The following is a 14,838-nucleotide window of genomic DNA, read 5'->3' on the forward strand; positions in this document are numbered from 1 at the left end:
GCTGTCGTTGGTTTGGCGGACTTAAATGTGGAAATAATGTGGTTCTAGAAAACTTTTGATCCAATTCAATAATGAGTTTTGTATGCCGATTGAGGAGAGCTTGGTTAGTAGTCCCTCACGCCACACTCTGTCAAATGCCTTGGAAATGTCAAGAGCGACTGAGCGGGACTCGCCGTGCTTCTCCATGGCCTCCGTCCACAAGTTAGTGTGTGACGTAAGCCAGAAGATCGCCGGCGGATCTAAGCTTTCGGAAGCCGTATTGATGATCGCTAATTAGTCCAGATGATTCCAGATATCTTAACAGTTGTTGGTTGACTGCTTTCTCCATAATCTTCGATATTACTGGAACTAGTGCAATCGGGCGGTAATTGGAGGGCATCGTCTTCTTACTCTTTTTGGGTACAGCTTGCACTCGAGCAGTTTTCCAGCTTGTTGGAAATTGGCCCTGTTTATACGATGCCGTGAACAGTCTACATAAGGGAGGAGTCAATTCGTCTGCACAACGTTTTAGTATTAGGGCTGGAATTCCATCGGGTCCAGAAGCTTTGTTAGTGTCTACTCTTTTAAGAATTTTTTTAATAATTCGTTGGGGAAACGAAATTTCTCCCATCGATGAATTCACCCTTGGCAAATATGGCGGTGTTTTGCCTTGCGAGTGCAGAGTAGAATTTGACGCGAAGAGTTTACCCAGTAAGTTGGCTTTTTCCCTTGCTGTTACCGCGATAGAACCATCATCTGCTGTTAGGGGTGGCAAGGTCGACTTAGCAAATCCTTGACTAACGGCTTTCGATACCGACCAGAAAGATCTTGTTCCATTTGGGCAGTTTAGCAGTTTGTTTTTGATCCTGTTGTTATGACTCTCTTTGCATTCATCAATAATTCGCTTGCAGCTATTTCTGGAGGCTAAGAAGTTCCTCTGATTTTCGATGGAAGGATGTTGACGGCATTTGCGATATGCTGCGTTTTTAGTGCTTACTGCCTTTTAGCAATTCAGGTTGAACCATTGTTTGTTGTTTGATCCGCATTTAGTAGAAAAAGCGATATAAGCTTTCATTCCTGCCAAGATCGTCTCTGTAATTTGGTTTGCACATTCTGAGATGTTATTTGTTCTAAAGCTCTTTCCAAGGGAGTGAGCGATAAAATTTCCGAAGATGGTTCCACTCTGCTGATTTATAGTGCCATACCTTCAGCGGCATCGGAGGATCCTGCGTTTTAACCTCCAACTGGCAAGAGACTGTTATCAATTTATGGTCGATGTTCCTCCATCTTATATGCTTCTTTAGGGAAAAATTTACTAAAGCTTCTGTAATAGTAACTAAGTACCACTGTTATTTAAGACATTACCCAAGCAACAAATCGTATATTATTATAGTTAAATATATATTTAATCAACGATTTTTTAATAATTTCTTGGTTTTAGTATATTTATCAACCTTATATGATCAAGGTTCATTTAATATACGTATATTATATACGATTTCGGCTAAATATCCGAAACTTTTGGTCATTAATGGTACTTAAATGGTATATTTCTGGCATGTCCTACGTTATCTGGGATTTCATCGTTGTTTGACTTCGAATGTTATTTTATTGGTCACTGATTTATGGTTTTTGCTTCAATCGTCCTTCCTATATATTTCGTGATAAAAGGACCTAACAACCTTGAATATTTTAATTCTAACTGTAGTAATTTTTCCTTTTTTGTTTTTTATCTTTTTCTCTATAACTCTTTTTATCTCACTTGTGGTTTCTCTTATGTCTCTTTTGATCGATCGGTAGATGTATTTATTTAATTCCTTTAGTGATGTGTAACTAGAGTCGTATTTTTCGGTAATCTGTGTTCTTTTATTTAGGAGCTCTTTGATATTTTGGACTTTGATTTACATGTTAACTGTTAATTAAAAAATAAGACTTTCAATTTGTAGCATAAATATTTTTAAATCGCCAGATGATGGCCTATATATACAAATGATAATTATTTTGTTTTTTTGAAAAAATACATTCTACTGCAGCACATTCAAATATTCCATTGATTGATAAATTGTTAATTTTAATTCTAGGCTTACACGTATTTTTTTTGTGAAAAATATTGCTGTTCCTCCATGTCTTCCCTCAAAACATAGACACTAAATTAAAATTATTTATCGCTATCCTTTTTAACTGGTCTTCGGACTCCCAATGTTTGCTAAGGCACAGAATTTCACATTCCTCGTGTAACATCAACGTAGCATTTAGGAGGTCAACAGCATTTCCTAGGGATTGAATATTTTGATGGATTTTAATTTTCAGACGTGAATTAAAAACCGGCTATTCGATTTTCTGTTTTTACAAAATAATTTATTTGGCATACAGCCAACATGTAAGTTTACGTATATAAAAAATACAAAAGCTTAAACGAAGTTTATCTTAACTCTTGCTAACTCTGACTAACTCAAATGAGAACAATAATTAAAATATAAGGCAAAACAAAAGTGATTACAAAGCTAAAATCAAGTGCATGGTTATCAATATATATATAGGGTGAAGGGTGTATAACTCCTCCCCTCAAAGATTCAACTCCACGGTTTGGCGGGGCAGTTGAATTGGTAGGTCACCATCGGGTTGGCTTCTTCCAGGGGTAGTCGTCTCGGCAGGGAAACATCTTGGCTTCAATACTTTCTGGTATACGTCGTACCTAATGGCAACTCCTAAGCTTCCGTATATAAGGGTAGTCCATACGCTGGGGTAGCGGATCATTTCGTATAATATTGGTTTCGGCTGATTATGTAAGATTTGACTCTTGATCTCCATCTAGTTTGAGATCGTCGATATGCGCAGTTAGGTTTAGCGTGGGCAGGACAACGTGGTTTGACTTTAAATCCGGAAACAAGATCAGCTGATGATTGGTTCCTGTTGATTGTCGATTGGTGATAACAACTTCCTGGTTATGTGTTACCTGGCAATTGATTGGTAGATCGAAGAGAAATGAACCTTGAAGTTTTACGAATTCCTCTTGAGGTTGGCATTCCAAATGAAGTATTATTTCGGCAGGAAGAATGACTGCGTACTTAGCGGAGGAGTCCAATTGGTTCTAGATAGGCTTTGAGATTTTAACCTCAACATGGTTGCAAGTGGGTGGTTGACCTTGGTCTTCTAACAGCTGGACAGCACAGGGACTACTTGTTGTGGTCTCTTGTAGGTCCATTTTGTTGCAGAAGTAGAGCTTTCCATATATGTCGTGGCATTCAGAAGCCTGGTATGAGAGTGCAACTCATTTTTCAATAGAATATTTATTTTTTGGTATTATAACCTTGAACAAGCTCTGCTTTTTTATTGGTATTGAATAGAGGTGAAAATAATTAAATTCTTTCTGATATGTTATGGTAATGCGTAATAAAAATGTTATTTTATTATTCAAAATAAAACTTTCCAACGTTGTAATTTGTTCATATAACCAAGTATTTTCTGGAGTAACTTCTAACGGCATGCGCTTTGCACCTACAATCTTTTGAATTGATTTTAATTCAGAATACAAATCTTTAGTTTTGATTATACTAGGATGCAATATTTTTAATTTCGAAAATATCAATGCATTTTCTATGTCCTGCAAAATTGAGTCGATAATCTCGTATAAATCAATTCTTTGATTAAGCCTATGTTTTATATAATTTGAACTTTGTAGAAAAATCGTCGTTTGTACAGCCAACTCTACTAGATGCAATTTTTCTTCTAGTAAATGTTCATTGTGATTTATTTTTTGAATAGTTGAATTAAACTTCTTAAGTAAGCTAAGGGAAATTGAGTTTTCTTTTAAAATATTGGCTGATAAAGCATTTTGATTGTCTTATAATTGTTTAATTAGTCTTTCATAACGTTCTCCATCTGAGGCGTCTAAATTACCTGTAATACTTTTAAAGATTGAGCCTATGCCATTAATTAATCCGCGCTTCAATCTGCGTGGGTGTGGAACAATTTCTTTTATTTTTGTTTCGACTCTGTCCTGTGTTATAGTTAAGATTTTTAAATAGTCAGCGACTTCTTTTTGGTGGTCGACATTAAGGTTAATGGTTGTTGTAATGTTATTCACCTTAATATGGAGTTTGTTTACCTCCGTTATAATGTCATAATAGTGTATAAGCGTGTGTGTGTATTCTTGGATTTTAGCTTGCCCTAATTTTAGTGGCATTAGTCCGGGATGGTCAGTTAATTTTTCAATGGAGATTTTATTTTCAAGTGCGAATGCTACTAGGAGAAATCTGAAAGGATAAAAGTTAGGAGTTAGTCAAAACTGTATTTTGTCTTTAAAGGACGTTTGATGTTTGACAAATGTATTTTCTCTTGGTTATTGGTTTTAGCTGTTTTCTTTTCGTAATTGGTACTAATTATTTTAGTAGCTGGGTCAAATTTGTTTGCGGTCTTTTGCCGTATGTGTTTTTTAAGATAAATAAGTTGGTTTTCTTGGAAAATCTCGGGATTATCTTTATTTACATTAATTTTTCGACAAGATTTTCCTTTTGACTTATAAGTGACCTTTGATTACGTCAATAGGCTTAATTTTGGTAACAGAATGGATCGTGTGATTATATGCTAATATTGCATAAATCATCTTTTGACTAATCGGGGTAGTCGAGAACGATTGATTATTAAGTAATCTTATATGTTCGGATAGTGTTGAATGTAGACGTTCAATAGCGCCATTTGATTGGGGATGATGTGGCGAACAAAAGTGTACTTTTACTTTATGAAATATAAGTAGTTCGGTGATAATCGTATTTTTAAATTCGGTCCCGTTATCTACGATAATTTGTTTAGGGATACCGTGGTGATAGAAGTACTTTAATAAGTTGTCTACGATTTCGCTTGCGGCTAGTGATTTTAGAGAAACTATCTATTATGGTCAGGAATTTGGTTTGTTCTAGAGTGTAATTGTCTAGATGTACAATCTCAAATGGTTTCGTTGCTGTAGCGGTACGTTAATCGGGATTTTTACGGGGTTGCGTTCGTACTTACTGAGAGCACAAATTTCACATTCATTGATAAAGGTTTGTACAGAGCTTTTAAGATCGGGCCAGTAATATTTTTCTCGTGGTAATTCTTTATTATTTCTTTGATGTCGTTTTTATCTGTGACGTCGACTAGTTTTGTTAAACAACGTTTAAATTTGATCGAGGACAACCTAAAGTGTTTTCGTATTACTTCAGAAAAGGGTTCATAGTCATTTGATTTGTCATAAGTTTGGTAGTGTTCATTTTGGGGTTCAGTTTCGTACTGAGTTTCATAATATTCTTCATCATTGTATGAATGGGTTACATCCCCGTTGTCTGTGGGGTCAAGTTGTGTATTATACACTTCTTCTGATATAGGTTTGGGCCTATTTTGTTGATAGTTTTGGTAGCTATTGTTTCTAAAATTATTCGAGGTAGAAGGGCGATTTGTATTGTTAGTACAAATTGACATATGTGTAGGCCAGTGGCGAAGCGTACGAGTAAACAAGGTAGACACTGTCTACCCAAAATTATCCAGTTATTTGTTATTAATTTATCACGTAATTATTTCATGTAATTGTTGAATTAAAATTAAAAAAAAAAACACTGAACGTAGCCTCTCCTTACTATTATTAAATAGTATCTAAACATGATTAATCCGAAGGCGCGCCCCACCTGACGCACAAATTAAAATAAAAATGCAGGGTTGACACCCAATTAATGTATACGAGTCCCAAGAAGACACATTGATATTCGTCTTCCGAAATTTGGAACATATAATCGAACCAAATACACATCAAACAGGTGACAGAGGTCCGGGCGCATCAGTATAAAGCCTATTACGTCTGCAAAATTTACTCGCGGGAAAGACATTCGAGCTTTTGTCTATCGAAGTCGACCGAGTATTTTATTATGCTGTTGAGGGTTATGGTCTATGGACACGCTTGATTTGGTCGGCCGCAATACATCTTCAGTTGTGTTTTGATGAATCTGCATTTGGCATTTGGTGCGGGCGCGTGCTGTAGAAATTTAATAATTAGTATTTTTATTTTTGGGTGTATAGAAAAGGTTTTTTTAGTGGATATTTTAGTGGTTATTTATCAACGACTGTTCGATATTGTCAATTGTATTTTAGTTGTGTTTTTTTGTAAGTTGTATTTATTTTTATCTATCTATCTTTTTATGCTAGTAGTAATTATTTTTTTCTTTTTTATATCACTACATAATCTTTCTCTTTGAGTTAATATTTCATGCGGCTTCATTCTCTATTTCATTAAATTGAATAATACACATTTCTCTCTAATTAACGATTTTTATTGTTTGTCTACCCGAAAAAAAAATTCACGCTTCGCCACTGGTGTATGCCTAGGTAAATGCCTAGTTGGATTGGGTTTAAATACATTTTTTTGCTTATCAAAAACTTCAGAGTTTGAGGGTAAACGTGGTTGTTTGTAAAATGGGTTTGGCCTTATATCTACAGGGCCAGTAGGAAAAAGTTTATTGTTAGAATTATTATTTTGATAGTAATGTCTGTTAGGGCTTACATCTCTGTGATGTTGAGGGTTAAATTTCTGTGGGTTTTGAAATTTTTGTTTATTTTGTACTTGTGAAAAATTATTATGGTTATTTTGAAAGTATTTCGTGTTACTTTCTTGTAAAACAAATTGAATCGCTTCGGCCAGATCGACAGGCCGCATACAACGTATTGTATTGCCTAGGTTCTCGTAAACCTAGTTTCTCGTAAACCTAGTCGTAGCGAGGTTCTCGTAAACCTGATATAAAAGTGGAGACATTTTTTACATTAACTACAAGTTTAGCATTTCCAGAAAGCCTACCTATTAAACTATTTAAAATATAAATATTTTGAAAATGAGCAGCATTATTAGTGTCATAAAAAGTATCTATAATAGATTCGCAAATTGCTAGTATCTATTTAATTCTGAAGGATTTCCATCGAAATTAGGCACGCAATTTAAATATTCAGGCTTAAATTGTGCCATTTTTTCTAAACAGGATTTATTTGAATCTTTGTATTCTAAATCTTTAAAAATCAATTTTTGAATTTCACTTATATTTGAAAAGTTTTCTTTCAATAAATCTGTATCAATATTTAGAGTATTTTTTTCTTTACTAATACCTAAATTAATATTTAACACTTCGTGCTTTGAAAAAGCGGAATCAGAGCTAGTTAAAGGTTCAATCGATAAATTCTCAAGTGCGTTGCTTAATTCATTAATAGACATTGACAAAATTGACTTACATGAATGCGATTACTGTTACTGCCATACTATGAAGGGAAAGACTCTAGGGTGGCTATGTTCTCCAATTACAAGGTCCAACTCCTCGCGAAACTGGTTTATGTGGTACATGCAATCTCCAATTTTTGCGAAATAGTTCAAACACAGGTCGGAAACACTCTCGACCGATTCGATTGCCAATAAATCGACAGAACGAAAAAGCAAGCGATTTTACTGATCCTTGGCAATCCTACCGACTGCGCCAATTAAAAACCGGGTATTCGATTTTCTGTTTTTAAAAAACAATTTATTAGGCATACAGCCAACATGTAAGTTTACGTATATATAAAATACAAAAGGTTAAACGAAGTTTATCTTGCTAACTCTGACTAACTCGAATGAGAACAATAATTAAAATATTAGGCAAAGCAAAAGTGATTACAAAGCTAAAATAAAGTGCAGGGTTATCAATTCATATACACGGTGAAGGGTGTATAACTCGTGCGTTGTGTTCTAGATTGTTGATGGAAAAACCGACTGGGTTGAAGAGTAGTTGATGTTACTTTCATACTGTGTAAGTCTTCGTTGGTAAACTGGACATTGAAAATCTCTGGCAAAATGTCGGCTATCTTCAGGTTTTAATAATTGTCACCCGAAAAAGTCTTTTCTGGAAGTTGAAATTAGAAGGGGAGAAAATGGTGAATTAAAAAGCAACTGGTTCAAAAACGTACATACATCAATTATTTTTCACTGGATTCAATAGACAATAAATTAAATAATATTAATAATTTAAGCAGTAGAGCAACATCAGTATCATCAACAAAGAACCACAAGTCAAATATGGAATTTATTCAGAAAATGTTTACAGGTATACAATAAATATCCATTATCGTTAATTAGAAAAATTATTACAGTTACACCACAATGAATAATTTCAAATAAAAACTTAAAATTAAATGAAAAAATAATTACAGATTTTCATACGTTTTTGGACTAGACAGAAGAATTCAAAAGAACAATTGAAAATTACAAAACCATAGATAATAAGCAACTTACAATAACACAAAAATGTTGTAACACAATCAAAACAAAAACGGAAAATCTAATGTTACACATCATTTATCACATTTCACGTAAAATTTGTGACAAATGTTATGTGGGACAGACGATATTTAATTAAGGCCCAATACAGACGAAGCAACACGACATCAACACGATACCCGAGCAATATGTCGCTCACATGTCGCCGCCATATATTTAAATGCAGCTATTCACACGACGTGATACGACATGAAAGGGATACGACAACGTGGCTACAAGTTGCTCGTCAACATTTTTATTTAGTCGCCAGCAACTTTAAACGCCAGAAACCAGCAAAAATAGATTATTCAGGACATAACCGAAAAAGCGTGGCATGAAATATCAAAAGAAACCAAGTTTTCTGGTAAGTAACAAATTTATTTAATTAATTTAAAACACATTTGCAAACAAATAATGTTTTATTTAATGCTAATTGAGGTTGTTTTAATATTTTATTTTGGTACAAATACACTAATAACAATATTTATTTTGCCAAGGAAGAGCACGTGGTTTTATAAAATAGTTAGTCAAATATTTTCGCAGTGTCGTTGGGCCTGAAGTCGGCTGTAAATTAATGTCTTCTTCTTGCAAAAGAATATCGTTTCGCGGTCTATTTGTGGTTCTTGTTGGTTCATTTATAGATGTTGTATACTGAGACCCCTCCCGTTTTCGGACAAAATTATGTAAAATACAAACAGCTTTTATTATATTTACCGTATTTTCTATTTTTCTACAACGAATTGGGCAGCTCAATACTTGGAAATTTTCTGTCATCATTCCAAAACTACATTTAATGGTTTTTCTTGCACGACTTTATCTGTAATTGAAAATTCTTTTTTCGTTATCTATTAAAGTCAAAGGATATGGCCTCATCATATACTGCTTTAACGGAAACGCATTATCTCCCACAAAATAAAACGGGAAATCTTGCTGCGAATCATCATGAGGCAAAGGGGAATTTTCCGGTATGTTAAAGCCTTTTCTTTCTAACCAATAATGCATTCGGGATTCTCTAAATATCCCACCATCGTTATTCCTTCCAGCAAATCCAGTTTCCACCATAGTAAACAAACCATCAGCATCACACACTGCCATTAAAACAATTAAATGATATTGTTTATAATTAAAATTGGTTGAGCCAGAATTAGGAAGTTGTTCAATCCGTATATGTTTCCCGTCGATCGCTCCCAAACAGTTTGGTATATTCCAGACTTCATAAAAACGCTGAGATATATTTTTCCAGTCCTCAGTATTTGGTATTTTCATGTACTCATCTTTCAGTTTTTGCCGTATAAGCAGTGTTGTGGCAGTTATAATTTCTGCCACAGTACTGTGTCCTACTTGAAAATATAATGACAAAGACATGAAGGTACAACCAGATCCTAGGTATCTGAAACAAAAAGAAGCCATATATAATAATGATAATAATAACGATTAATACATATATTTATTTTTTCAGATCAAGAATGCAAAGAGAGGTGAAAAAACATTCGATCAGCATTTGTACGCAGCCTGAAGCCAGCCCCGAGTGGTTCCTCGGCAAAGTCAAAGAAACCATACTACCTTCATGATTATTTGCTATTTATTCTGCCCTATGTCAAACCAATAAATACAACTGAATCACCAGAATATATTGAAGGCCCACCAAATCCTTCAGAAAGTCAAGTCGCTTTGCAAGTGGATGAGACTGCCGCAAATAACCATGAAGATGAAGAATCACCTGCACCATCAGAAGTGTTATTTAATAATAACTCCGAGAGAGAAGATTCTGTATTACTTCCCTATTACTTCAAAGTCGACGAAGAACCTACAGTACAACACAACAGGGAAAAAGAACATGTACAATAATTTGGACAAATCATTTTTGGAGTATTTGCAGAATAAGAAAAAAAAACTTGCCCCTACTGATGATAATAAAACTGCTAGAAAATATTTTTTGCTCAGTTTATTACCCGACATTAAAACACTTACCGATGATCAAATGCGACACTTTAAGCTAGAAGTTCTGCACTTGATTGACAACATAAAGAAAAGCTCAGGACCATCTACAATAACAGCCCCACTTTCTTCCACTGGCTCAAATAATTAACCATACTCTTCATCAAGAAGTGTTTCTCAATCATCACGACATTCATTTGGTACAAATGAAATATCTTCAGCTAATAATGGACTATATGGAAATTTCACTTCGGAGGCCCAGATAGGAATCACTTCACCACCAAATGAATATGAACGGGAAGAACAATCTCATACCAATCAAACCTTTTGGGAAAACCTTTAAAATCCCAATAACTTTATAATATTTACTATAAATATTTTAAATGTCAAAAAAATTAAACTTTATAAACTAAAGAAATTTTTTTTACTTACCTAAGTGTTATAAGTAACCTTTTCTCCGCACTGATACATTCTCTCATCACTGTATTTTGTTTGTGAAGAAAAGGTGCCACAACTCTTAATAATTCTCGAAAACTTTCTTTGGACATCCTATAAAAGGCCTGAAATTTTTTTTCAGTCTGCCTTAATTCTCTCGCTGCGATGAACAGTCTTCTCCTTTTGTTATTTCTAATATAAGGATGTACCCAATATTTTCGTCGTCGTCTTCTTCTTCTTCGATTTCGCAAATATAAATAAATAAGCATGTTTTCTTCGTCGCTACTGGACATCTTTAGATAAACTGGCAATTTGGTTTTATGTTCCGATAATATCTCATATCGTATCGCCTCGTCTGGATACTGACACACGTCGGCAACATTCGAGCGACATGTTGCTCGGGTATCGTGTTGATGTCGTGTTGCTTCGTCTGTATTGGGCCTAAGACGATCGAGATATTTAAAAGACACACTTAAGGAACATAAAAATGACCAAAGGAACTACCTACTCAAACAAAACATGACTGCATTAGTACAACACAGGCTAAAACTTTGACTTACTAACTATAAGAAGAGAACAATATCAGAAATGGTACATAAAATAATTCTACTGGTAGCGCTAAAGCTCTGTGAATATTCGAGTCACCAAAGAAAATAAATCAAAATAAATAATTGATAAACATCCATAGTACATATTTCATTACTGCACTTTACCATTATATGAAAATATTTTAATTCGTATGTGTCTTGTCTTGTGTAAAGAACTATTCATGTATTATGCCCGTTATACCTAAATGTTTTTTTTATTCATGGGTTAGAATCAATTTTATTAACTTGATTAAATAAAATCCTGGATTTTTAGCCCCCTGAGGAAGCATATATATTTCCGAAACCCAAAATGTTACCAGACAACTTATCATATCCCTCAGGTTTATAACAACTTACCATCGAGATATGATGGTTGACTAAAGGTTGATAGATGAACTAAAGAAACTGGTACAAAAATTCTTGAAAATCTCTATGGCTTAAGTAGTATCATATTTAATTAATTTTAATTCTTATTAAAGTTTTATACAATCGCATATACGTGTTTTATGTATCTTACGGCGGTTACAACCGGAATTCCTATCAAGACAGAGGTTCCTACTTATATCAGATACTCAGTCACATTTTAAATACCGAAAGCAAATACCCTATGATAAATCACCACTGATAAAAAGCTATCACATGCCGCCATCAGCAGTAAAAACCTCGACGAAATCAAAAAACCTTTCATTTCGCAAATTGTCAGCGAAAATCTCGGCTTCCGAAATGAGTGTAGTACCTACGGGGGCGCTAAACGATGATGATTGCCGCTTATAAATTAACATCCAGGTGCAAACTAATGACGTTTCTGCTAGTTTTATATAAGTGCTACTAATTAATTTGATTCGGATTAGAATAATTGTGTGTGCGTTACGAAATGGAACCAAACTGTGACAAGAAATGTTTGCTCGATGGCGATAAGAATTCTTCTCCTAAGAGTCCTACTAATGGGGAATTGACGCCGGGGGTTTATTATTATCCCAAAATTAATTCGCCCTCATCGCCAAGTACACCTAGCAGGTAGGATCTTTAAATGTTAATAACATTTACAGATTTTTTTAGCTAACAATTGTTTATTATTATTAGTTGCTTAAATGTATATTAGAAACATAGCATCATCTCTGCTATATATATCCTAGTTTTTGCAATGCTCCTAGAACTTTTGACTGATATTCTCTAGTTAGACCAGAAATATTTTAGTTCTCCTAATAGGTCATATAAAGAAAACCTGAAAGAAAAAAGGGAGATTCATTTCAGCTTTACTTCTTGCTGGTCTTATTGCTCATTCTACAATATATTGTGCTTAACTAGAAGAACAACTGAAATGTGCGTTTCTCGATTCGATAATTTCCTTACTGGTTAGTCTCAATTCAGTGGCTATTTCTTCAAGGTGCAACAAAGGGTATAATAAGGTCATGAATCAATAGTAAATAAGTTGTAAAATAAAAATATAATATAGCATTTATTGCTTATAAAAAAAATTGAAATCTTTGCAAAAAGTTTTACTTTTATGAGAAATCTTCTCACTCACTAAGATAAGGTCAAGGTATATTTATTCTGTAGAATATACGTATATCATGTACATACTATTCTGTTTACGAAAGGGAGAAACTTACGGAATTTAAAAACATTGACACGTGATTTATATATGTAGGTTTTAAACTCGATTACTACACCTCAAATATTTAATGAAATGCTTTTAATATCCCATAGTATACGAAATGCCCGGAAATAACGCTCGAATAATCTAAAGAGTGCAGAAAAAATAAAAAATTATAAACATGGGTTTGTAATAAATAGTGTTTATGAACATTTTATCGAATATTTTTGACAGCAAAAATATACGTTTTTACAGCCTTTTTTACCAATTTTATTTATTTTTTATTACACCAATTTATTACATGTCCCTAATAGTTCAACATGACAGGTATATACCGGGTGGTGCGTTGCCGAGCGGAACATAGGAAAATCCATGTAAATTTTAAGTGGGTCAATTATTGGCTTCCCTGTACATTTTACCGAAAAAAATGTAAGATAACTTTTTGAAGAAACCAATCAGGCAAACCCTTGTGCAAAGTTTAAAAAAAATTGAATAGGCGAGTCTTGAATTATTCAATTAAATGTAATTGCAAAATTGAATGAATATTCATTATTTAAAATGAATATTGTCACTGACGTGAGGAAAAGTGTCAATAAATCAGTAAGAGCCGATATTTGAAAACAAGTATGAATTATGCAATCGACGAAAAAATAGCCATAATTAAGTGGCATTTTCAGTTTATTTCCCCACCAAGCCCATTCTGTCCATTTCAACTAATAAACGTATTGTCAATAAGTTCGAGTCCAAAGGTACCACAATAAATAATTGTAAATGTTCAACTCAGGATATCGAAAATAGAGCCGAAGAAAGAGAGAACAGAGACCTTAATATTCTAGTGAGTGTGGAGGAAAACAAGATGGTTATTACGAGGGTTCTTGGGCAAGAGGTAAATAAACATCACACAACGGTAATGCGCACTTTAAAAAAACACAAATATTATTCGTATAAATTCGAAAAACATCAAGAGCTGCAGGAAGGAGATGAAGAGCAATGAATGGCATATACCGGCAGATTGTTCTCATCAAGTAGATCACGAAAATCTGGGAAAAACCCAGGATTCGATCAGAAATAAGGGAATGAGAGCACTTTAAAAATTCGGAAATTGTCACTGTTTGGCCTCGTTTTTGAGGCCAAAAATGGGCATCAAAAATGCCATATCTCGGCTACGACCTTGCGGATGGTCTCGTTGGATTCAGAAGGACAAAACTAAGACAAAACCGTTGGAATGTTCCCAATATCTCCCATAGAAGCCGAGATATCGGCCTTCAAAGTTTGGGTTTTATCATTTTTCGGGTATACCCCCCCGTATCGAATTTTTCACCAAATATTGATTTTTTTCGAATTTGAACTAACTATACCAGCGGCTTGCTCCCATCACCTACAACACGAAAACGCCGGGTTATAATGAGTTTCGAGAAAAACTAAGGGAATTATAGCACTTAGAAAATGCGAAAAATCGATTTTCTTTAAACCCGAAAATAGCTATAGAAACCCCTATCAGTGGCTTATTTCCATCACCTACATCACAAAAACACCGGGTTATAACGGAATTCGACCGAAACAAGTGGAATTATAGCACTTTGAAAATTCGGAAAAAAGTCAATTTTTGACCCCGTTTTTGAGCCCAAAAATGGGCCCTTAAAATGCAAGATATCAGCTAATATAAGAGCTACGACCTTGCGGATGGTCTCCTTGGATTCAGAATGACGAAACTAAGACAAAACCGTTGGAATTTTCCCGATAGCTCCCATAGAAGCCGAGATATAGGCCTTCAAAGTTTGGGTTTCTTCATTTTTCGGGTATACCCCCCCGTATCGAATTTTTCACCAAAAATTGATTTTTTTCGAATTTGAATTAACTATACCAGCGGCTTGCTCCCATCACCTACAACACGAAAACACTGGGTTATAATGAATTTCGATAAAAACTAAGGGAATTATAGCACTTTGAAAATGCGAAAAATCGATTTTCTTTAAACCCAAAAATAGCTATAGAAACCC

General features: G+C 34.4%; 1 protein-coding gene across 3 annotated transcripts in view; it reads left to right on the forward strand.

The window, feature by feature from the left end:
- The window catches only part of LOC126744854 (ATP-sensitive inward rectifier potassium channel 12-like), a 98,326-nt gene that overhangs the window by 16,637 nt on the left and 66,851 nt on the right, over window positions 1-14,838 (forward strand). Inside the window, exon 1 of one of the 3 annotated variants that reach the window (XM_050452415.1) lies at window positions 11,920-12,258. The exons of the other annotated variants lie outside the window; for them this stretch is intronic. Within the exon in view, the coding sequence (XP_050308372.1) occupies window positions 12,116-12,258 (143 nt within the window). The 5' untranslated portion in view covers window positions 11,920-12,115. Of the gene's footprint in view, window positions 1-11,919; window positions 12,259-14,838 lie in introns of those variants that run through there. 3 annotated transcript variants of the gene reach the window in all.

The sequence above is a fragment of the Anthonomus grandis genome, chromosome 15 (assembly GCF_022605725.1).
Source record: "Anthonomus grandis grandis chromosome 15, icAntGran1.3, whole genome shotgun sequence".
In the NCBI taxonomy this organism is placed as follows: domain Eukaryota; kingdom Metazoa; phylum Arthropoda; class Insecta; order Coleoptera; family Curculionidae; genus Anthonomus; species Anthonomus grandis.